Source organism: Embiotoca jacksoni, unplaced genomic scaffold, assembly GCF_022577435.1.
Source record: "Embiotoca jacksoni isolate LCO1_2020_lvr unplaced genomic scaffold, fEmbJac1.0.p SCAF_17, whole genome shotgun sequence".
Classification (NCBI taxonomy): domain Eukaryota; kingdom Metazoa; phylum Chordata; class Actinopteri; family Embiotocidae; genus Embiotoca; species Embiotoca jacksoni.
In genome coordinates, this window is record NW_027185307.1 from 12,210,010 (window position 1) to 12,234,100 (window position 24,091).

The window sequence follows — 24,091 nt, forward strand, 5'->3', positions numbered from 1 at the left end:
AAAATCCAAAATAGATAAAAAAAAGACAAGTTTCCGGTATCTAGCATATTAACCAAAACTTAATTTGAGGGAAAGAGAAGTATTGTGTTTGCAGCTTAATGTATTGCTGCCAGTCCTATCACATTACAGCATGGGTTTGTCTTGTCTGTGAAAACATCAGGAGAGGCATTTGGTCACAAGGGGCAGCGTCTTGCCTGCATACAGGGAAATAGCTTTCTCCCCACACTATTTAAGCCCTTTTGCAGTGAAGAGAACATCCAGGTTGTTCAGCTGAATATCAGCATCACACAAAGGTAAGTGCATCATATCCTCTACTTTGTCTTTACTGTTTAAGCTTTTTTGCATGAGTGTCTATTTACAGAGGACTGTGAGAACAAATCAAACCTTAAATGATACATTGAATTTTGTCGAATGTTTTCCAGGGTGAAAAATATATCAGCTGAATTGTCGCTTAAAATACCTTTAAGTTGATTTGCGGTTTGATTTGTAGCGTTTATCGTATAGACGGATAGATAGAGTTAGATCCAACAAGTGTGTACGCTGAACACAGCCACAAACTTTCTCATTAAATATATTCTTTATACGCTGGAGTTCATCATTAACTCATCAATTAATACCTCACATTTTAGAATCACTTGGGTTTTTATGCTCCATGATGTTTATAACGACCTAGTTTCTCATGTTCATTTCTTTTTAGTTCTTTTAGTTCTACGAAAGTCTATTCATAAAAAGGAAACCATGTATTATTAATATCAGACTGGTTATTGTAGGTGTTCTAAGGAATAATGTTTTTTTTTTTTTTTTAATTAAACTCTACAAACAAACATTTATCCCATCTGTGTGACAGGACTGGGAATAATACTTCCATAAACTGTTGAACATGAATAATGTAGGACTACACGACACAAACAAATTCCTTGCATATGTTGCTGTCATTGTTAAATACAGTTATATCCCCCAATTGTTTCTGTATTGTTTGGAAAATGTGTTTACCGCCCTCCATTAGTGCACTTCCTGGACACTTGGCTTCTGCAAACAGATGAGGGACAGGCTCAATTACAAGAACCAATGACACTTATTTACTGCAGCTGCTCGGAAATAATAGCGAGGATGACATGCTGTGGGCACATTATCAGATTCACCAAATTATGGGGAAAACGATGCTGCACTGTTTAATTTGCACTGTAACATAAAGTTCTATCTGGACTGCAGAAAATGGGATATAAAGTTATGGATGAATGGCAAAGCGGAGACATTGATTGTGAGTAATCGGTTTTCATTCACGTTGTGGTCGAGACTTGAGTGCGAGCTAAACCCGAGTATACAGAGTACTAATAAAGTAGGACTAAAATATTGATGGATCATAATGGAATATTTTCCCAGGTGGACATGTTTTACAATATCTAATTACAAACTTGGGTGAACTACAACGCATTGCATATCTTTTGGTTTTCAGCATTGGTAAAATCTGTAACAATCATTTACATTTGTATATAAATACTTTTATATTATAATTAAGTCTTTGGGAGGTCCTCCCTAGCAGAAAGCACATGTTCTTGTAAGAGCTACATTTGATTCTTCTTCCTTTTTTTTTTTTTTACTACTCTATCTTGATGATCACAGTTCACGGATGTTAAAGTTAAATATTAAACTCTCATCGAAGTCATTCTGCTCAGCTTAAGGGAGCCAGTAGTGGAGAAGTCCTTGTTAGAAGCTGCGTTCAGGGGCACTGGTCTATGTGATATAGCTTAAATGTTAAGTTGTCACTGACTGTGCAGGAATGCTCCGTAAATCGAGTAACAGTAACAAAAAATAATTTCCGCAAAATAACTCCTACCCCCACACACAGGGGGGGAAACTTAGCTGCTGCTTTGACCTGAGAAACAACTTTAGTATACACCAAAGAAACACTGGTGCAATGGGTCAACGGGATTTCCAATACAAATTTGCCATAGTAATTTACCCACCAAAAATGTCATTTGAGGTTTGGCCTTTTGATGTGACGGGAGGGCCTCATGCAACACAATTACAAGGTCTTTCTCAATCTCGCTCACCCGGGATCACCCAAGGACACCTGGGACAGGCTCAAACAAGCTTCCCCCCAACTGTGAAGAACATAATTGCTTTCTTCAACTGAAGGGCCTCAACTTCCGAACACTCGGCGGATCTGAATGCCCTTCCGGGTAAAGACAAAGTCATCTGCGCCCACTTCCCCTCGGGGCAGTAGAAGCCTATGGCTTAAGGCGTTATCTGCCCCCTCTGTCACATAACACTCAATGTTCTTCCAGCTTGTTAAGCAGGCTTTACACTATATACTCACTTATATGGCTCCATTAAAACTGTGATGGATTTGTGTTCTATTTTGGTGTTTTGCTGTTGCCTGTTCAATACAACGTGCACCTATGGGTTATGTCCAGACGAGCTGTCACCGATCACGAGGGCTTGTCTCCCCAGAGTGTCAGCTGAGTGATGAACTTCAGCAGGGATGTGGCTCGGCAGACCAGCTGTTATACATATGTGATCGAGGACGAGGATTCAGCCCTGGCGAGTTTAAATGTATTTGAGGTGAGAATTTTTTTTATTTGAACTGTAAACTGGCAAATTAAAGGACAAAACCACACATGTTCCTCTACAAGTACTTAAAATATGAGGACGGTTTATGTAACAACCTATCAGTCGCAACCCTGTGCAGCCTTAAGTCATTGTGAAAAGCTAAATAGAGTCCCAAACAATTCTCGTGCTGTATAACAATAATGTTGCCGTATGTAATAAAAATTGTAAATTTAGCGTGTAATGGCCAATGATCTGATAAACTCACAAATTGCTTCTCCGCTCCTCTCCTCTCTCCTCTCCTATTATATCATATTACATTGAATTCTACCATCTAGTTGACCGGGAAGGGTGACCTGGCTCTCCTGGAGAACGTAGTGCAAAAGAGCCCAGAGGTCCTGACTGAGAAAGATGAATGTGGAGCCGGTCCCCTTCATCACGCTGCCGCAGGGGGCCACGTCAACCTCATTCAATTCATCACCACTGTCATAGACTCACAGGGTAAGCATGCCTCAGTCATTGATCATAAGCTGCACGACAGCATGCACCGAAAGTCCCTCTTCTCAGTTAATATTCGGAACAATGTGTTTCATTTTTAGAAGAGCATCTGCTTCATGTATTTGCGTGTGTGTGTGTGTGTGTGTGTTTTCGTATTGTCTTTTAGAGCTGAACAGCGGTGATGAGCAGGGCAACACGCCCTTACACTGGGCAGTGGAGAGGAACAGGGCAGAGAGCTGCAGGGCTCTGTTGGACCTGAATGTTGACCCCAACATCCTCAACAAGGCCCTGCTGTCCCCGCTGCACCTGGCTGTCAGCCACGGACACAACAACCTGGTGGAGGTAAGAAATTGAAGAGCGGCCAGCTGAAGTAGACATTCATATGAAGTGTGTTTCCTGTTGTGTTTTCTCGGTCGTAACAAGGTATTGCAGAAGCACATGTCTGTTTCTTCTGACATTTTCTGTAGTATATTTTACAGATTTATTACCTTTATTACCTCGTGAGTTTTTCAAACTAAATTGATTCATTATCGTCACGTCACATCTTTTATATACCACATGAACTTTGAGCAGACACAGTATCCTAAAGTAAACTGACAGCTGTTTACACTTTTAAGAAACCTAGGTAAACAGTCTTCTCAGAGAGACCGTGTCATGTCTTAGCCACAGCATCTGGCTCCTGTCTACAAACTGACACGCGCAGTACGTAGAGGTGCTGAGGAAAATACGGACTCAGCTGGAACTGACTGGTTTTTTGTTTTTTTATCTCCTGCTCCATACAGCTGCTGTTGTCCTACGGCACTACAGACTGCAATCTACAGGGAGACCTCGGGAACACCCCGGTGATGCTGGCCTGTTCCATCAATAACTGCGAAGCACTCAACATATTGGTACGTACAACCTGCACCACCCCGTAAAAGATAACTGTCCATCTGAACGGAACTCATTGCTTCCGTATATTGACAGCCAGCCTACCTCAGCTCTGCCTCTGACAAAGCATTGTGTCTGTCGTTCTGTCTCTCCGTCCATTCTCCGGTTCAACAAAGATGAAGCGCGGAGCGAAGCTCTGCCAGCAGAACAAGCTCGGCCATTTCCCCATGCACGCTGCTGCCTTCGCAGGTGCTACGAAAGCCATGGAAGTGATTCTGAAGGCCGGTATGACAAAGCTAATGATCTATCATCAAAAACTGAAAATGCTGACAATAATGAAAACATTTTACAAGGCCAAGCAACACATTACGCTGACAGATAACAAGAGACTTCATCTCAGCCCCAGGAGACATTTAGCAGAAAAAAGTGCTCGTCCGACTTACATGTACATGGGCCAGATGCCACAGACCCGACAGCATGTTTATCCACGGTGGGAGGTCTGCTTGGTAAATCTGGTGTTGTTGGACAAAGTTTAGTCAGAGCACAATTTTTTTTTTTTTTTTTTTACATAAAGATTTTATGTTTTTCAGTTCAAAATATCTTTGTAAAATATTTGTGTCAAATTACCCGAACATTTGGAAAAGCTAGCGTAGATAAATTAATAAATAACAACCAAAAAGTAGACAAAACTTGCGAAAGAACTCCACAGTGGAACAACCACAACCATTAAAAAAAAGTCAGTTAGTTATTTTTGATTCTCTCCAAAAGGATTTTACATCAGTTCAGCTCAGGTGGGAGCAAAATGGCTTGGTTGCTGTGCCCAACCCTTATAATGGTAGGGAAGCCCTACCAGTATATAATCCAGTTTTAAGAAACTAATTATGTGATTCTCTGCTGGCAGGAGAGGAGTTTGGCCACACACCTGTGGGCCACATCAACTATTTGGACAAGTCCATGAGCAGTCCCCTCCATCTCGCTGTACGAGGTGGGAATATCGAGACCATCTGTCTCTGCATTGATACCGGAGCCAGAGTTGACCAGCAACAGGTATTTGCCTCACAAATGATCGCATGTAAATTTCGATACCAATTTAAGACAGACACTCTCATTTGGTTGCCACCACTGTTTTTCCTAACATTCAGCATGACCCAGTCATAAACATATTAACATCTGTGCATGACAGATAACAGGTGTTGCTGTTCATAGCATGTTCTATCATATTTGCATTGTTTTATTTATTTGGATCTCATTTGCCTGCACCTGTAAAGCATTTCTCTGGACAAGGTTCTCAGTCTTTGTCCTCAAAGGATAGTCAATCTTATCACGCCCATCTGGGAGTGATCGTTATGTCTAGCCCTGGGCTAGTGGCCAGAGCTACAGCAGGAACAGTGAGTACAGTAATCGCTTCGGTTGCCGAAATTGATACAAATTACCTCCACTTACAACGTGGAGCTGAGTGGAGCGATCACTGGCCTCCTCCTGCCAGTCCTGGTTATCTCATTAAAGGCTTGTGTTACAGCTCCCAGTGTTCAGCCATCATGTCTGGGAGATACTTTACCAATGTTACACTGGGGAAGTGTACAATATGTACGTGTGTTAGTGAGTACACATGATAGCTCGTGTGCATACTAATTCCTGCATGTGTGTTTCTGTTCTGTGTTTATATCGCTCAGATTTGATTTCACTCACCACAGTGTCTCCGTGTGCAGCAGATATGATCGTGTTTGAGGAGCTTGTGAATATGCAATCCATGTATCAATTATTCATCACTCATAATGCATCCATGTTTGTTGTGGTCCAGAATGACAAGTCTACACCGCTTCATTTGGCCTGCACCCAGGGAGCTACTGAGGTAGTCAAATTGATGCTCTCCTCTGTTGACCAAGTTGAAGACATCATCAACCTGCCTGATGGGGCGTGTCAGACTCCTCTACACAGGTGGGTTTCCAATTCACTTCCACCATGATGCCGAGAGTAGCTCAGCAAAGAATCTGGGCGCACATCAATCAAAAAAAAAAAAAAAGAGTCAGCCAATTAGAGGATATCAATTTGCCTTAAAGATACAAACACAAAACAGCTTGTTTTTGGTAGGTCAAGAGAGAAGCTTAAGACAGAAGATATTACACTATATTGAGATGGTTCATTGTACTTTAAACCAAATTATTGTACCTGTGGAAAACAAGACTGCAAATAAAACCCTGGAAGTGTCAAATATGTGGGTTTTTGGAACATTACTTACTTATTTAGCAGTTATGAAAAATATTATTGTTGCTTGATAGACTGATCCATTTAAAGATGTCGGGAAAGATATTTCATGTTGACGGTTTAACTATGTGGCTGGAGGACTGGAAAGCAGTTAGCTATTTTGGACTTGATGACACTCGGGCCTTTATACTTTTATTGACTTCCTTTTGAGGTCAGTTGCACTTTCATAGCATCAGAACTTAGGATCAGTTCTTCTGCCAGTGAGATTCATTACAAAAACACAGTCAGCATTGTGCTTTAGTCATAGACTCCACTAAAGCCTACTCAGCTGCTTTGGTCTCAGCTGTAAAATAGTGGAAACCTTTTTCTTTGAGTGTCATAATATTTGCAAACTGACTAGTTTTCATAATTTTTTTATAATAACGTTTGTACTGTTGTCGTCAGAGCAGCACAATTGATCTATTCAAGTTATCATAGAGTTAATCCAGAAGATAGCTGGCTCTCCCGGCGTAGGTCGGTGGTGCGCGTGCTCTACCTGTAAACGCTGCCCTGTGTGCAGTCATCTGGCCACCGCGGTGTGTCACCACATTTAAAAACTCTTCATACTGTGAGATACAGAGAGCTTTCTGTCTCTCTCTGAATCAGCATTGTGTGAACTCGTTTGTTTAGGGCTGAGTGTAACTGATGTTTATTTATTAGTAGAAGTCCCGCACTACAGTTTTAAGTACTTCTTATGTGCTTTTATGTCGAGTTCTAAATTGGTCAATTTCTAAAAACACATTACACAGTTGATAAAAATGCAAACCATCTTGGCAGTACGGAACTTTGAGAGGACAGAAATCCTGAGAGTCCAAAATGTAAAAAGCTATATTTTTCACTGTATTTCACCAACCAACTTTATATCACTGTCCACAGTGATAAAATACAAACAAGACAATATCTTTCAAACATTTCCCCTTGGGTTAATAATCTGGTCAGTAAGTGACTGAGAGCACAAAATCTAATTTCACCAAGCCAAATTGTAATCATTTTATGCACAGAGACTTTGTATAGTTAACATTTCCCAACTATCATTTTATTCATAAATAGTATTTCAATTAAACTACATGACATAGTTTAAAATGTACCCCCACAGCATTTGTGTTTAGGTGTAATATCTGAAATTATCATCTGAATTGCTTGCTCAGACTGTGTAAACATCAATTTAACTGCATCATATCCACACTATAATGCTGTGGAAAACAAGAGGAAAGGATGTAACCTCCTTAGACATGGCTGGCAGAACAATGAGCTTCAATTGGGTACAATAATAACAATATAATTACATGATGAAGAGGCTTCCCACATAGATTCAATCTCAAAACTATTTGTATTGGCACAGACAGCAGCAGAGTAAAGGACAAAAGTCCTTACTCACATTTTCATTCTTATTCCGATATCGTACAAACAATTTGCTGTATAATACCCAGACTAATTTGAGTAATATCTGATATGACGTCTAACCCATGACTACCAAAACAACAGCTTTGTTCCCCTCTCACCCCAGACTTGGGGTTTGCACATTGCTGGATTATCAAGTATTTTCAGATCAGTCAGTTGCGGATATCATCCAGTCTAGTCTCTCACTTGATGCTGAATTTCATCAGAATACCAGGAATTAGTTATTCAACGTTATCAAAGAGAACCACTTAAATCCTGGAGAAAAAACATGTCGCCACGAAGGAAAGTCTGTCTGTTATATAATTCCCCGACAAATAAGAATGAGATTATCCTTATTGAACGTCATGTGTGGTGAGGCTGGTTTACAACAATTGTGTTTACATTTCCAGGGCTACAATATTTGACCACGCGGAGCTGGCAGAGTACCTCATTTCTTTGGTAAATAACACACACACACACACACACACACGCACACACACGCATACACACATACACACACGAACATGCCAGATAGCTGTTGAGCACAGGACATCCCTGGCTTGAATAGCAGGGATTGTGTTATTAATCTCCTGCTTTAAGAGCAGAGAAACTGCATTTTTTTTTTCCTGTATTAAATACGGATTATCAAAAATGAAATGACAACTTTTGCTGAGGCTTGCCTTTACTGCTCGTTTGATTTCATTCAGTAAAATCCACCACTTTAATATATGTGTTCCCCTTGCCACTATTAAACAATATCTACAATTTGAAATACGCTGCTCAGCATAATATTTGCCACCTATTGCTTATTGACCATCTGTCGCCATCTGTTGCACTTCGTAGATTGTTTTAACAGAAGTGTTGCTAGGAAAGAGGCGCAGGTCCAAAGCTGTCACACTGAAACAGGAAATAAACTTGAATGTGTTTATCATTACCAGCAGTTGATAAGATCAGGAATCAGCTCGACGACAGAGATTTGGGATCAGTGAATGACTTATTAATTTCACCATACAGGATGTATTCTGTATTAATGTGCATTTTTAAGTACAAGTTACTGAGCATTGGTCAAGGCCCATCCCCTTAGTTACAGTTGTTATGCCTGTCAAAACTTCTGCATGGCACATGCACAATTTCAGGACCTTTATAAAAGCAGCTTCTCACTTCTAGTCTGAGCAGGGTTTTTTTTTTAACCTTAATACCGGTCATTGCTGTCAGGTTTAATTAGGGTTTTTTCAGTTTTTAAGCTATAGTGTAACTCCATACTTAGGTTAAAGACCCTGTTTATGACTTGACTTTCTAATGTGCCCAGCGGACCCTTTTAAAAATGTCAATCCTGTGAGAGCGGCCTTAAATGTGCACTTAATGGCTACACACATAACAATGTGAAACAAGACTGAGGCTAATGGTGCATGTTGCGGGTAAAAAGTCGACATCCCCAGAGCTCATGATTCATGAAGAGGACATATAGAAGCAGCTAGTTAGTCCCATAGCAATCTATAACCCAACAAACTAATGTAGATAATTAATGATATGCTTCTTTGCCTTCGAGGTCCACTCAGTTACTACTGTAGGTCGTAGGGAGCACAGTTCGCTTTGGAGCATAAATACACTTTTGATGCTCTGTTTTTGGAAATCTCTGCAACTGTTGCTTCGTACATGCTTTCCATTTCAATTTGAATTCTGGGTAAAATGATCCTTTCCACTCATCCCATGCATGCTGCTTCAGCACGTGGAGAATTGCAAGGCTGAACAGATTGGCTACAACCAGTTAAATTGAGAAGCTACAACTGGACAATTGCTAGTAGGGGGGGAGAATTAGGGAACAGGAGTAAAACTGAAAATCTTAGAATTCAAGATATAAATGTATCTACTGGCCATTTAAAGTCCTTATCAGTACACTGCACATCTGACATAGAGACACTGTTAATTTCCCCCCACAATGCCGTCATCTGTCAGCCGTAATTTCAGCGCTGTGTAAATCTCTTCTCAGGGTGCAGACCTGAACAGCATTGATTGTAAGGGAAACTCTCCCTTGCTGCTGGCTACGAGCTGTGGAGCATGGAAAACTGTGGCTCTGATGCTGTCTAAAGGTGAGCTGCAGTACTGTACTCCACCACCAGCAGAGCTAATGTAGCGCGTAAGATGCCTGATAATGCAGACTGTGAACACACGTGCGCATGTTTATGTCTTTACAGGGGCAAATGTAAATATGACAGACGGATGCGGCTGTAACTTCCTTCACCTGGCCATTCTGCAGCCCAAGGGTCTGAAAAATCTCTCCGAGGAAGTGCTGCAGGTATCCTCAACGATCAGTGTAGTCTGTGGCTTGTCAAATGTATGCTGTCAGCAAGTGATTGGAATTTAATTACTATACTGTCCCTGATCAGTTTGCCTTGGGCCTTCAGTCGTTGCATTCAAGGCCACGATGAAGTTCATTACACTGCCACCAAGCTGACAAGTTCTTTACACACTGTATGCCTCACTTAAACCTACAGCAATGACCCGGCTTTCAAAATAAGCCATTAAGGATATGTTTATAGACAGCGTGTGAATGGGATCATTATTATGCATCAATACAATGTGTTTATCATTTGTCTGCCTTTAGCAAAACAGTGTGAAGGCATTACTGAGCTGCGAGGATAATGAGGGCTGCACGCCCCTCCACTACGCTTGCAGACTGGGCATCCATGACTCAGTGAAGAACATGCTGGGCCTGTCGGGGCAGCTCGGCCTCGCATGCAAGTCCAAGGACAAGAAGTCTGCCCTGCACTTTGCCGCTCAGTGAGTTCGATTTGTCCCTGAGGGCAGAACTTTCCATAATATTGATCTGAACAATACTGATTTGAGCTGATTTTCGCTCCAAGTTGCTTCAATTTTGCAAATTTGTTTAGAGAAGTTCTGGCAATGTCAGGGCTGATGACATTGCAATAATTTGAGTTTGAAGATAGCTTTATTATTAGGACTCCCTGTTGTGTAAATGCAGTCTCCACAGACAGCAGAAGATCGCCGACATTTTTATTCTAGTCTTCAGCAATTTTAACACATATTATAGAAAACAGTATTGATCCATGATAAAAACAAGAGTAAGATTAATAATAAAAAAAATGTCTCCTCAGAATACTTTTGATCTACCAATGTAAAGTCAATACTTCTTCTGTACCTCTGTAATTGAACAACAGTGAACAGATGAAAAATGAACAATCTCACTGTGTTTAAAAAAGTTACCTCCCTGTCCAGCTGTATTAAATTCTGAGAGAAATTTCTGCACACAAAAGCCTTTTGAAGATTAATTGCAGAGACATACCTATTACAGTGACCCAGAGGGGCAGTCACAAGAATAGACTTCATTTAGCGAGGCACACGTGAAGAAATGTTACTAATAGTGAGAAATGACTGAACATTCAACATTATTGGTATTAATTTTTCTGTCATGTACACCCATTTCATTAGAGCCAGAGGGTAAATGAAGGCCATGCTATGATATCACCTCTTGTAGAAACATCAGTCCTTTTCCCCACCCGGACCACTGCACAGACACAAAGTGCTGCTGACCTTCTGCTTACGTCATCTTCCAGCTGCCAGCTCTATGACTCATTGTTGGTACCCAACACGCTTCCCTTACACTATACTCTTGTACCTCTAGGTTCAAGCCCTGTAACAGCAGCCTTAAGCGTTTAAGAGTAAGAAAGTAGGAACTGGGCTCTGTGACTTCCACAAAAGGCTCTTCATTTCAGAGATCAGCAGGTCATAACAGTGAAACTAATTCTTCCAAAACCCAATGTTTCTCCCCACCCCTCTCTTCTTTAAGGTACGGGCGCGTCAATACATGTCATCGATTATTAGAGACCATCACAGACTCTCGTCTGCTAAATGAAGGGGATGAACGGGGCCTGACACCACTTCATTTGGCCTCAAGAGAGGGGCACACTAAGGTGGTGCAGGTGCTGCTGCGCAAAGGAGCTCTCTTTCACAGGTAAACCCAAACACGTATCAAAAGCACACGTACACACAAAAGCTCAGGATAGAAATCTTTTTTTTTTTTTTTTTTTACCGTATATACTCGTTAGTCAATAGCTATATTTATAAACCAGCAGTGAGTGCAATTTACAGTGTACATATCTCTGCACAATTTTTACCGCTTTCACCGATTACTATTTGTTGGGCTTGTGTTGTTTACAGCGATTACAAGGGCTGGACTTGTCTGCACCACGCTGCATCCCAAGGATACACACAAACGATGGACATCCTACTGTCAGCCAATCTCAAGTTACTGGATAAATCAGATGAGGATGGGGTATAAAAGGACGATTGTTTTCAAATTTTTCAATGTTAATCGATTCATAATTTGTGGTGACAGATGTTAGACAAAGCTATTCATGGATGGATAAAACGAGCTAAAGCATATGCCCTTTGCAAACATCTGCACGGTAATAACTACCATCACCATGGAATGAAAAAAAGCATCAGTGTACTATAATAAATGCATTACTGTCTACTGTTATACACTTATTTGCCAGAACACGGCATTACACATCGCAGCAAGAGAGGGACATGTGGCTGCGGTCCGGCTCATGCTGAGCAGGGGGGCAGAGATCACCTTAAACAAGAACGACACTTCCTTCCTCCATGAAGCTTTGCAAAATGGGAAAAAAGATGTGGTCAATGCCGTCGTTGACAGTGACAGGTATGTTTTAAAAATAACTTTAAAGTTTTTGTATTTTTCTTTTATTTATCCATATTTCATCTTTTCTCTCTGGACATTGCCGCTTTAAATGAAAAGGTTATTATTATTATTATTACTTTTTTTTTTTTTTCCTTTATGAAGTTTAGTTAAATCAAATCAATACGATTTTTATTTTATTTTTTTTCTTCTTAATCGAATACGAAGCGTCAGCGTATGTTCACTTATGAGGCTCCCGGCCGTGTTTTGCATCTTTGCTCGCTGAAAGTCCATGTCAAGTTCCGGTCCGCCGTAGCCTTGTCGACAACAAAATAGCAAAACACCACACCTCCCGTCTTGAATAACTTAAACATCCACTTTTATGTAGTAAACGACTTGTATCTTCTCACAGTAACTAGCTGTTACACCAGAATCTACTTGTCTTCATTTTACCGGTTTCTCTCCCTCCTTTTTCTTCACGTTGACCTCGTGTTGACTCTTTCTGCAGACGCGTAGCGCCTCCTAGAGGGTGTCTTGAAAACTGCAATATTAACCCCACAATTATTTGTTAAGAGTTATGGGAGTTAAATGAGCATCCCATTCAATTTCGGGATTAGTAGGGTCGATCACTGTCTGTCGCCGTTTATTTTTGTAAACCCTCTTTGGGAAGCACTGAAGTCTTTTCTTTAATGTGATGCATATTTGTGGTTTTTCTTCTTCCAGCTGTTCTAAGGCTCTGAAAACGTTCATTCCCGGCTCTAGCCAGCGATGTCCCATACTAGACATGATTGAGGTTCTGCCTGAGACTTACAAGGTTTGCTACATGGCAGAAAAAAAAAACATCCATGTCATAAATCTGTGTACACAGTCAGCATGACTCATCTCTTTGTGCAATTTTCTGTAATGAAACATTTTCTAACTGCACACTGAAAAAACATATAAAGCTGTGTCTCTAATTATAGCATCTCCTGGACCGAAGTGTGAGGGAGTCAGATGACGACCCCAACAGTCCTGAATACCATGTAATTTATCTAGTATCTTGTATAATCTAAACAACACAATACTCCTTATTGTATAAAGCAAGTGCCGAAGAAAAAACTAAACTATTCCCTATGTGGTTTAGATTGAGTATAATTTCAAATGGCTCCAGCCTCCCGTAGCAGTGAAGAAGTTAACTGACGAGGCCATGAAGTTTCAACCACTGATTGCACTCAATGTAAGTAATTTTTTATTTTTTTTTAGTCAAATATAATCTTGGTGCAGTAAAATGCAAATATTCTACTCCCTCGTGATTTATAAGTAGTAAGGTTCTATTTCTCTCACCTATTACCCTCTTTTAAGGCTACGTAGACTTAAGCATTCACCTTCAGGCTTATCCGATCACGATTTGCAGATTCATCTGAAGGGACACGGTGATAACACTTTTCTATATCCACACTCAGTGAGTGTTACCACAACATAGCTACAGTTTGTGATGCAATGCTTCGCTAAAGCAAAGTTCTGACATCTGTGCGTCCTTGGATCTTCGTTCCTCTGGCTGCCTTGAAAAGTTACAAAAAAGAAAAAAAAATTGTATTCCTGCTGTCATACTAGTGGCCTTCCATCTTTGCTGCCAGGGAGAGACTCATAGGAGCAGCAGTAATCTCTGAATGGAGTGGAGCCGCTAAAGTTAGTAACCAACCCTGTTGCTTTCTGTAGTTGGGTGGCAAACAGATAAACAGAGCTTGGACGCTTTGACTCAAACTTGAGGAGCTGTAGTCCTACTGCTTGGTGCAGACTGTGGATCAGTCCTCCCAATTGGCTTCCTTAACAACGATGAAGGGCTACATGGTAAAAGCCATGAGGTCAGACTTCTGCTCTCTTCCTGTTGAGTATACAGGTTTTCTCATTTCACCGTTACACACAGAAAGAGTTTGATCAGGAGAGACTTCAATCTCAACGAATGAAGATGGGATTTTATTGCCATGTGAACAAAACAAGAGGAGAAATGTGGGGAAGTCTTTGGTTATAAGACCCCATCGTAATGTCATCATGTTTAAAGGGTGTAAAGTAGTGCGAATGTGAGGACTGAGAGAGCTCTGAAGATCTGGATGTGATGATTTGATCCTGATGAGCTAAACCCGGGCACTGCATAAAGAGTGTTGGTGAATGGGGTGGAAGTGGGGAGAGGACGACAGATTTCAAGTTTGACAGCAACGGCATGATTGGCTGATTGAGAACATGGCGAATTTGGATTGGTTTACTGAAAACGCTTATAGTCAGGTGATTAGAAGAGGAGGAAGAGTGACAGCGAACGGAGAATAAATATGCATAAAGATAGTCTTCCTGACTGAACTTCCACTAAGCTTCATATGTTTCGGTTATGTAGCCTGGCCTCATTGATATGAATGTGGTGGATAAAATAATAGAAACACCTATCAGTATGTTGCAAAACAATTCAACAACATGATCCCCTACAGCTCCTAAAATGACTAGTTGAATTGCCATTGTAACCTTCATGGGTGTAGCATGTATTGCAAGACCGTTGTATTAGAGTGCATTATTTTCAGCTGGTTGTATTGAATAAATTGGCAAATGAGTGGAGTTCAGAATGGGTTTCATCTGCAAGCAAACATTCACAAATCTGGTGAGTGGCCCAGTCTATAATGGCTTACTAAAAGATTCTGCGAAATCATTGAACTACAGGTACATTGTGTAATCTTCGTTATGTAGTCACAGCAACCACATTTTAATTAAACATGGGCATTTTCCAAGTACTATTTGATATGTTGCAAAAACCCAATAACCTCTTTCAAATTAGAAACACTTCATGGCATATTTCTGCCTGCTGATGTCATCTGACATTATTCCAGTTGAGATCAATAATAATGCTCGCATATTAATATCTTTTAGAGTTTCAGCTGTCAGGCTGTTTTTACCTGCTTGTGGAAAATGTACTATTGACTGGACTGTTTATCTGCTGCACTTTCTGCAGGCGATGGTGCGGTACAACCGCATGGAGCTCCTCAACCATCCTGTTTGCAAAAAGTATCTGGCCATGAAGTGGTGTGTATTCAGGGTGACTCAGGGTGACCTTTCTGCTGATCTGATGATAAGACTTGTTCAGTATTTTCCAAAATGCCAAAGAATGATTTACTCTGTCTTTTCTTTTGTCCACAGGGTTGCTTATGGGAGCACAGCTCACATGCTCAACATGTTTTTGTACATGCTGGGGCTGCTGCCCTTAACTCACCTGATAGTGACTCTAAGACCATCTATGAACATGACTGAAACGGGCGAGCACAATATCACCATGGTACCCATATCTTTCATGGAGGTAGGAATGCCAGTAGTGAACAGTATTAAAGATATTGAAGCTGTGCAAACATATGTGGAATTAAAATCAAATTATTTAAGTGGCTACATTATATTGCACTGCTACAAACTTACCATAACAGCTGTGTGATTAAGATACTATCTCCCTTGATGGAATTAATTCCAACCTTGTTCTTGATTTCACAGCAAAGTCTCTTCTTGTCCATCTGCATCGTGATGGTTTTGACCATCAACATCTACTCAATAGGAAAGGAATTGGTGCAGATATCACAGCAGGTACTGTGCTGCTGCACAAAGTGTCATTACCTCATACAAAACATGTGGCCATAAATCTGTTCAGCACCGGGTCCGTGTGGACACACTAGCAACGAGGTGTGATGGATGAGTGGCCTCTGATTTAGATTTTCAGGGTCAGTGAATGGCCAGAGTCAGAATGTCACCTCTACACTTTAGACTCAGTCATTTGCTAATAAGAAATACTCCCACATCACCTCACAAGGCTCAGTAATATACAGTTAAAATGTTGATGTGCATGACTGTTTTTAAGTGAAATACCTTTCTGGCAAGAAACATTTTGAAAAACATCTGGAAGGTGGTTTGTTTGTCTAATGATTCTTTTCTTGTCACCTCTCAGCGCTGGATGTACTTCACGGATTTTTCCAACCAGTTTGACTGGGTCTCAGCCATCTGCTCTCTACTGTTCATCATCCCCATCATGCTCAATGCAGAGGGCTCTTTACACTGGCAAGCTGGGGCACTGGCAGTTATAAACTCCTGGTTTGGATTTCTCCTTTATCTCCAGAGGTACTATACAAAACTCAATTTCTGCATTTCAACGTAGTGTCTCATTCATGGCGCTGAGGTCAATAACTGATACGATTACCTGTTTCCTCAGGTTTGAGGGTGTGGGCATCTATGTTGTGATGTTTGGGGAGATCATGAAGACACTGTTTCGGGTTATAATGCTGTTCGTATACATGATGTTGGCTTTCAGTTTGGCGTTCCATGCCCTGATGCTCAACCAGGTAGGAGAATTTTTTTTTAATAAATATTTAAAGTCTCTTTGGTCATCCTTTGCGAGTGTGAAAGACCTTATCCTGTTTGGAGTGCAAATAGACTCATTTAATTTCATTCACTTTAAAAAAAAATAATCTCAGGAATATTTAAACCTGGTGTTAGAAGAAAAGTCACAGTCAAAAGTCATCCTATGGGCGTCGTCAATACCCAACTTGAACATCAAAATATAGCACAGTGCTCTGGATCAAATAAAGCCCACCCTAATGGCAGACATGTTTTGTCCCCGCTGCAAGCAAACTACTTTGCAATTTGCATTTACACTGCAAAAATGCCTGATCACATATCAGTGAAAGCATTTTGAATATGAGCCTTCTTTTGCAGGAAACAAGCTAATTCAGTATTTGTTGACCCCTGGCTTGGAGCTGACCTTTTTGGTTCTAAGTGAAATGTTTTGACAACTTTGAGATGAACTTGGTACACATACTCACAGTCCCCAGAGGGTGAATATCAGTGACTTGGAAGAGGTGACCCTAAGACTTCCTCCTCTGCTGCCACCTACAGGTCAAAGGTTTCACGTATCCACAGAAGTTCCTCAAAATCTACTGCACTGAAATGTATAAGATTCAGTTTCATAGCCCCCACAGGATGTAATCCAGTGACTGTAGTGATCCCCTGATTCCCCCCCCTAACATGAGGCTAGAATATCAGTACTTTAGTTTATATTTAAGTACTTGTAAAAGGTAATGACATTTACATCAGCCGTTGATGTGTTTAATATCAATGAACAGATGTTTCAATGTGAAGCAATCGTGACGTATATATTGACATCACGGACACTGAAAATGCTGATTAAGGACAGGACATGCTACAAAAATATCTTTAGGTTTTAATATTATGCCTGTGTATGCAATATTATAATTGATTGTTTTATACCTGTTTGGCGTTGTTTCTTTTTATCATTAGAAAGAGTTTGACACCGTGCCGCTCTCAGTGGTACAAACCTTTGTGATGATGGTTGGGGAACTGAACTACCAGAACAACTTCCTGGAGGCTTATCTGAAGAATGAGCTCCCTTTCAGTGCCCTGACATACTTCATCTTTGTGCAGTTTGTTCTTCTTATGCCAATCCTGCTGGTGAACCTGATGGTAAGCATCCTGACATTTAAAATAAGTTTATGTAGCTATACATTTTGTTTTTGTATTTATTATATATTTGGGAATTCTGTTGTACTACTTTGACATCATTTTCATTGGCTCCTCAGCATCTACTTGTTGTATAAAAACTATTATTTGGCATTATACAGTGCCAACCAAATGACATCGAAGGTTTTTATTCTGTGTTGTAGATTGGTTTGGCAGTTGGAGATATTGCTGAAGTTCAAAGAAATGCTGCCCTAAAACGGATAGCCATGCAGGTACGTATGAAACCAGATGGTCTGCGGCTACAACAATTTTTTGAAATGCTTGTCAACTTTTATCCTGCTTCCTCTGAGTCTGCTTTGTCTGCCATGGCTATATATGGGCCAAGCAACCACACAACAAAGACAATACTGTAGATAATGCTATCGTGTTTTGTTTTTGAGGCTCTTTTACCAATACAAGAAACATGGACATGTCAATATATCATAGGCATGTTATTTACTGGGGACATTAATTCAGGATACATTACCAAATTTATATAATGGGTCTATACAAATTGAGCAATAAGGCTCAATAAGATGTACTGAAGAATTTGATTTCAGATTTTGCAGAGCTTGTCATTGGAAGATTTGTTCCCCAAAGTTGCACCTCTGACTGAACATCTGACTATCTGACCCCAGATTGACCTCCACACCGCTCTGGAAGACAAGCTCCCCTACTGGTTTATGAAACGAGTCGACAAACCCTCCATCACCGTCTACCCCAATCGCAAGTGCTCGCAGGTTTGCTGAATTCTTGCTAAGAAACATACATTGTACACGATCCTGATTTATTTCTATGTCACTTAAGTGTTTCCCCTTTATTTATCCTGTGCACTTTTGTTTGCAGTTCCTCCTAAGGACATTAATAGTAGGTGAGGAGGAAACAAATGAAATGCGGAGTCATCTGCAGGCCAGATCACAGAGCTCCTCTTGGATAGAGAATGAGCTGAAAAAGCAGAAGTACAGGTAAAGCATGCAGGGCTAGATAGAATAATTACACAACTCAGTTTTCTATTTCTCTGAATCATCAAAGTGTGCAAAGTATTACTAAGATAATGGAAAGTAAACAATTTAAAATTCTTATCCCAAATACAATTAACTAAGATGAGCTATGCAATAACTAGCGGTTGTGATCTCATGTAGTAGAAAGTGCTTTCAGGCATTTTGTGATATTGTTTTTGATGCATGAGTGGCCCCTAGTGGTGACTCATTGTACCCCCTCCTATTATGAGCACAGTCAGCCACTCAGGAGCATGACCTTCCAAAAGTCTGACTATAAATCTACCAAAGATTGAATGAAGTCTGTCACTGAGCCACTGATGTTTTCTTCTGCAGAATGAAGGAGATGTCAAGCATGCTGGAGAAGCAGCACGGTCTCTTGAAGCTCATCATCCAGAAGATGGAGATCACCTCTGAGGCCGACGAGTACGACGGCCCTGTGAATGTCAGAGGCAGCGTGTGGCCCAACCTGAGTCAGACTAAACCAAGAGGACACAGTAGGTCCCGATGGGTCCCGCTGATGAAGGCCATCGAGTCCAAGAAAAAATGAAGAGGACGAAACAAACATAGCAACAATATATATGCACTGGGAATTGTCACGACATCATAACACTCACTATATATACTATATTATAAAGAAGGTAGAAAATAGGCATAAATATAATTCAACATATTAAGATGTCAAACTTGAATCCACTGTTTAAACAATGTACATTGTAACAGTTCATTTAAATAAGTGTTTGCTGACTAACCTGTTTAATTTATTCTTTTTAAATAAGGAATTAAACCTTAATATAATATGATTGCATATTGAGTTTAAAACTATAGGATTAGTGATAACATATACTTTTTTATTTTATTGTAGTCTGAAACTAACATTTCTTGTCCGGTACTGTTAAGTTACACCAGTCACCCGCTGATAAAAAAAAAAAAGTGCCTTTTGGTGTGTATGCAGTGTTGCCATACTTCTATTACTCAGTTGCTGCTACGTGCTCTTCATCTTACAGAAGATGTTTCACCTCCTCAGTTTTCTCAACCCATCATTAAACATGACATTAAACCTTAAACTAAAAGATGATTGGATGTGTAATTTGAGATGATTAAATCTGAGCTTTCATTAAATTTAAGTTTGTTGGTTATTGCTGCAATAAGAGCTGAGGGTAAATCTCCCATGTGTGCATGTCAATTCCAATTTGTATAAAAAACTAATAGCAATTTGGAGTTTTCCATAGTATTGCAATTCCTTCATCACCTACCTTAACAACACTTCTGCTGGATCAAACTCAGAATCCAGATTGATTCTGATCATGTTTAAAACCTTTTTACTGTCAGATGCCTTCTTACTTTCAAGATCTATAGTTTACTAAAGTTTAGTTTTTCGTATCTTATTGTATTTTATACTATTTTTCAGCATATTTATTGTCTGCATTTCATGTATATTGTCCTGTCTTTTATTTACTTTTTTGTCTTTATGTTGAAACACTTTGTAACTTATGCATTTTGCAGTTGACACGAATGTGTAAAAAAAAAAAAAATCTATCTGATAATGTGAGACAAATGAAATGTTGGGCATGGTTTAATGCATGACACGATAAAAACAACAGCAAGAAAAACAAAACTTCAACATGTTTGACGGATTCTTGCCTCTTATTTGCGTACCGGTTTTCATGCTTGTGTAACCCAGCAGCTTAATGTGCTGCAGTGGTAATCATGGGAATCACAAGAGGTTGAGTGGGACTCCATTTCCCACTCAAGGCCTCTGACATCACGAGCCTGCACCTGTCCCTCTGCTTCTCCAGCATAAGGCCCCGATTGAGGTCAAGCCCCTGAAAGACCCGCTGATAGACAAATGCTTGCTCTCCCTTCAAGTCAAGTTTCAAGTGATATTTATTACTGTTGGCCCTGCATTTAATTATTCCCAGGGCAAAGACAATAACCATATAGCCATCAATTACACTGATGTTTTGGACAACATTTGCTTCTTTTACTTGAGGAAGTACATGTCCAGAATGACTAATGAGTGCAGTGTTTTATCTCAACCTGTTTCTTGTTGGCAGTGGATGTAGCAGCAGGTTGAAATATGTGTCATATAGCTAACGCCCTCTAGAGTCGGGTAAAAAAAAAAAAAAAAAAAAGAGACAGTTTATCAGATGAGGAGTAAATCCAACAGCAGAATCCCTGAGCTAGCACCTTCAAATGTGTCAGTCAGGCTGTTCACCTCTTTGACGGATGTGGTGACAGAGGATGAGTTGGCAGCCGGCCTGAAGCTCTGACAGTCTCACCTGCACAAGTGGAACCCAATATATCAACATCGTGTCACATACAGAGATACGCTAAGAGCAGAGATCCCTCCAAGGTCCTCCAAAATCTCGGGTCTTGTGAAACCTGCATGGAAAAGCAAGATTATGGGAAGCATAGGAATGTGTCCTTGGATTAGGGAGCATTCTTGGCCTATGAAAGAGGGAAATCTGAGCAGCAGAATACCACAGAAGACTTCAAAATTGCTGTGACTTGCTTTTTGACACTGAAAAATTTTGTTGGAACATCAGTATAAACATTCGTAAACAATTATAACAAGCTTTGAGAAACTAAATAGTTTAGTGGTTTAAGAAGGTGAGATTTGAGCCAGCATGCTGTAATAAATTACACGCCATCCTGGGAACTGTAGTACAGTACAGCATTGAGCCCAGTGCAGTACAGTAAATTACCCTTTTTCTCTCTGTATAGTGACCTTGGCATGCCCATCTACCAAAATCAAGCATGCATCTCAGCTGCAGTTAGGTAATCCTTGGCAGAGTCTTGCTATTGTCATAAAAAAAAAAAAATATAAAAAAAAAAAAAAAAAAATCTAAATTTCACACATATTACGTGGTGTAATAGTAATAATAGCCTGGGATTGTCTGGGAATATATTGAGAAAGCATGAAAGTAGTAGGCTCCAATAACTTTCCACTTATCCAGAGAAATTGTGCTCCCACACCTCCAAGTTGTCTCCAAAACCTGACATGCATTTTTGGACTGTGTGCAGTATGCTTACAGTGTTTCGACAACAGCTATATTCTGTCTGAGTCAGGAATAAAAATACATCTTTCTCTGGAACCTTCCAGGCAGAATGGTAGCTCAGAAAAAGAAAAAAAAAAAAAAATTAAATTGCATTCTTCAAAGCCCTGAGGCCATCCAACTCTCTTCCTCTCTTCCCCCCTGGCTTTTGATTTCTGTCCACAGTGGGGTAACCTGTTTCATCTCTGTAGGTGTACGCTCTTTGAAAAGTTTGAAGGGATGCAAAAAAAAAATGCAAAAGTGGCCAAAATACACAGTAAAAAAAATAAATGTGTGATACTATGAGAATGAAGATGGTGCCTCCTCGCCTCTGCCACACCCTTGTCATGCCAACGCTCCAGATGTCATGGGAACCGATAACAGCTGGGGCTGGTACGCGCAGGCTGCGTGTGAAAGGCTGCTCCATCTGCAGAAACCCAATCCCTCTGTGAAACCAGCGAAGGATTAGACACTTTTGATAAGGTCCTCGAGACATTTCTATTACCAAAACACATCTGTGGGACCAACAAAACAGAAAAATGTTTACTGTATAAGTGCATTTCTAAATGTTCCAATCGGTGCACCATTATCAGGAAAAGTACGCCTTCCTATAATACAGCATATTAGGAAGATTATCTGTTTTTGATATAATCAACCCTCAAAGTAATTCAGCAACTTCATTACACTTTACACAGCATTACCAGTGAAAAGCCATTCATTTACAGGGCTTTACTTGATTACCAAGTTGAAGACGAGCAATTTAAGTAAAAAAAAAAAAAAAATTCACAGATTAATAGAGTTGTGGTCTCACTGAGGTCATGGTTTCTTGAGGAAAAAAGGGGGAGGAGAAATACTCCGAAAAAAAACCCTGTACAGATGCCAAGCCCAAGACACTTAAATTTGAGGGGTAGCAAAGCAAGGAAGGCATGTTTCACTTTTAGAGAGAGCTGACTTTACCTCATGCAGATGGTGTTGTAGTCCTGTGAAGTCGGTGACCTCATAGGCTTCTGTGTGAAAGACCTGCCAGGGTTACCAAATGGGAATTTAAAAGGGCCGATAGTCTGCTGATTTTGCAATCTTGTCGTTTACTAAAATCGTGTCAATCGGAGATTTGAAGTCGCTACTGTACCCGAAGTGTCCACCTCCAATTAAGGCACAGGTGGAACAGCCATGTCCACTGGCTCGGCTGCAAGTGACGCTGAGGACGATGAGACATGTCACAGAACAACTACCAACCCTCTGGAGAGCACTGGCCGGAAGACTACCTGCTATAATCCCGACCGGTACTCGGATGAGGAGTTTGAAGATAACGGTGTGGAAGGGAGGAACAAGCAGGAGCGCAGACTCTCCAAGGCGCACCAAAGGGAAGCGCGGCAGTCGCAGAGGAATGCGGCCAACGCCAGGGAGAGGGCGAGGATGAGGGTGCTGAGCAAAGCTTTCTCCAGACTAAAAACCAGCCTGCCCTGGGTCCCAGCGGACACCAAACTGTCCAAACTGGACACGCTTCGTCTTGCCTCTAGCTACATTACCCACCTTAGACAGCTCCTGCAGGATGACCGATTCGAGAGCAGCTTTGCGCACCCAGTCAATCTGGTATGAATGTCAAACTTTGCCAAAAAGCATGCTCAGAAAAGAAAACAACTTTTAAAGCAACACATTTCGCTGTATACTTAGACAACAAATGTAAAACCACTTTAAGTGTCCTTTTTTATTGACTTCATGTTGTCATTTTTGTCATTGACATAAGCACAGAATATAGTATTTTTCTTTTCATGGACCCAATTGTAATTCTGAAAATTTGTGTTGGATGTGTGTTTTTTATTTTTTGACTGATAAACCTGTTGTACAACTTGTATTTTGCTTTAACAGACCTGGCCCTTTATGATGACAGGACGGTCTGAGGAAGACATCTCATCAACTGTAAGACTTTGTGGAGCAACAGCATAGACAACCTCTCATCATGAACCAGCTCCAGAGCCTGAAGACACTATGACAAAAAAAAAAAACTGATACAAAAAAAATCCTCCTATCCAATCATCTTTGAAAAACTCAGTGTGAACCCTCTTACCCCCTTATGTCTTCAACAATGAAATTGGACTGTAAACTGTGTTGTTTTGTTGTGTGCATATATGCTGATGTGTCACATTTACACTGAGTGTCACTTCTTATCTTCATTTATATTTGATTTTAAAAGACTAGATTTGGGTTTTGCAAACTTTGATACTTGTCAACCTTGTAATGTGTGCACAGTCATTAAGCATTATGGCGATTGTTTTGATGCATAAAACTGTTGGGAGCTCAGCCTGTGTATTAAATTGAGTAGTTGTCTGATTAGTATG

At 40.4% G+C, this 24,091-nt stretch overlaps 2 protein-coding genes across 2 annotated transcripts; both read left to right on the forward strand.

Annotated features, from left to right (window-relative positions):
* The first annotated feature begins 2,469 nt into the window (after window positions 1–2,469).
* trpa1b (transient receptor potential cation channel, subfamily A, member 1b) lies at window positions 2,470–19,356 on the forward strand. Its single transcript, XM_069151178.1, has 27 exons — window positions 2,470–2,565; window positions 2,889–3,051; window positions 3,215–3,390; window positions 3,831–3,938; window positions 4,095–4,203; window positions 4,820–4,965; window positions 5,720–5,856; window positions 7,953–8,001; window positions 9,533–9,632; window positions 9,738–9,838; window positions 10,148–10,323; window positions 11,351–11,515; window positions 11,722–11,836; window positions 12,060–12,226; window positions 12,926–13,016; window positions 13,165–13,224; window positions 13,326–13,418; window positions 15,177–15,247; window positions 15,362–15,518; window positions 15,704–15,793; window positions 16,152–16,321; window positions 16,413–16,542; window positions 17,498–17,680; window positions 17,881–17,949; window positions 18,355–18,456; window positions 18,563–18,681; window positions 19,051–19,356. Exons 1-27 carry the CDS (start codon window positions 2,470–2,472, stop codon window positions 19,262–19,264), a joined length of 3,357 nt encoding a protein of 1,118 aa, XP_069007279.1. The 3' UTR covers window positions 19,265–19,356.
* Window positions 19,357–22,922: 3,566 nt separating this feature from the next.
* LOC138199246 (musculin) lies at window positions 22,923–23,351 on the forward strand. The gene has a single exon (XM_069151179.1). The coding sequence runs from the start codon at window positions 22,923–22,925 to the stop codon at window positions 23,349–23,351; it is 429 nt and encodes a 142-aa protein (XP_069007280.1).
* Window positions 23,352–24,091: the final 740 nt, after the last annotated feature.

What these genes read in the sequence shown, in the direction of transcription:
- trpa1b (XM_069151178.1), top strand. Translation starts at nt 2,470, where the DNA reads ATGAACTTCAGCAGGGATGTGGCTCGGCAGACCAGCTGTTATACATAT. An exon ending in CACTGTCATAGACTCACAGG is followed by an intron (nt 3,052 to 3,214) that starts GTAAGCATGCCT and finishes ATTGTCTTTTAG; the next exon opens with AGCTGAACAGCGGTGATGAG. An exon ending in AACCACTGATTGCACTCAAT is followed by an intron (nt 13,419 to 15,176) that starts GTAAGTAATTTT and finishes CACTTTCTGCAG; the next exon opens with GCGATGGTGCGGTACAACCG.
- LOC138199246 (XM_069151179.1), top strand. Translation starts at nt 22,923, where the DNA reads ATGTCCACTGGCTCGGCTGCAAGTGACGCTGAGGACGATGAGACATGT.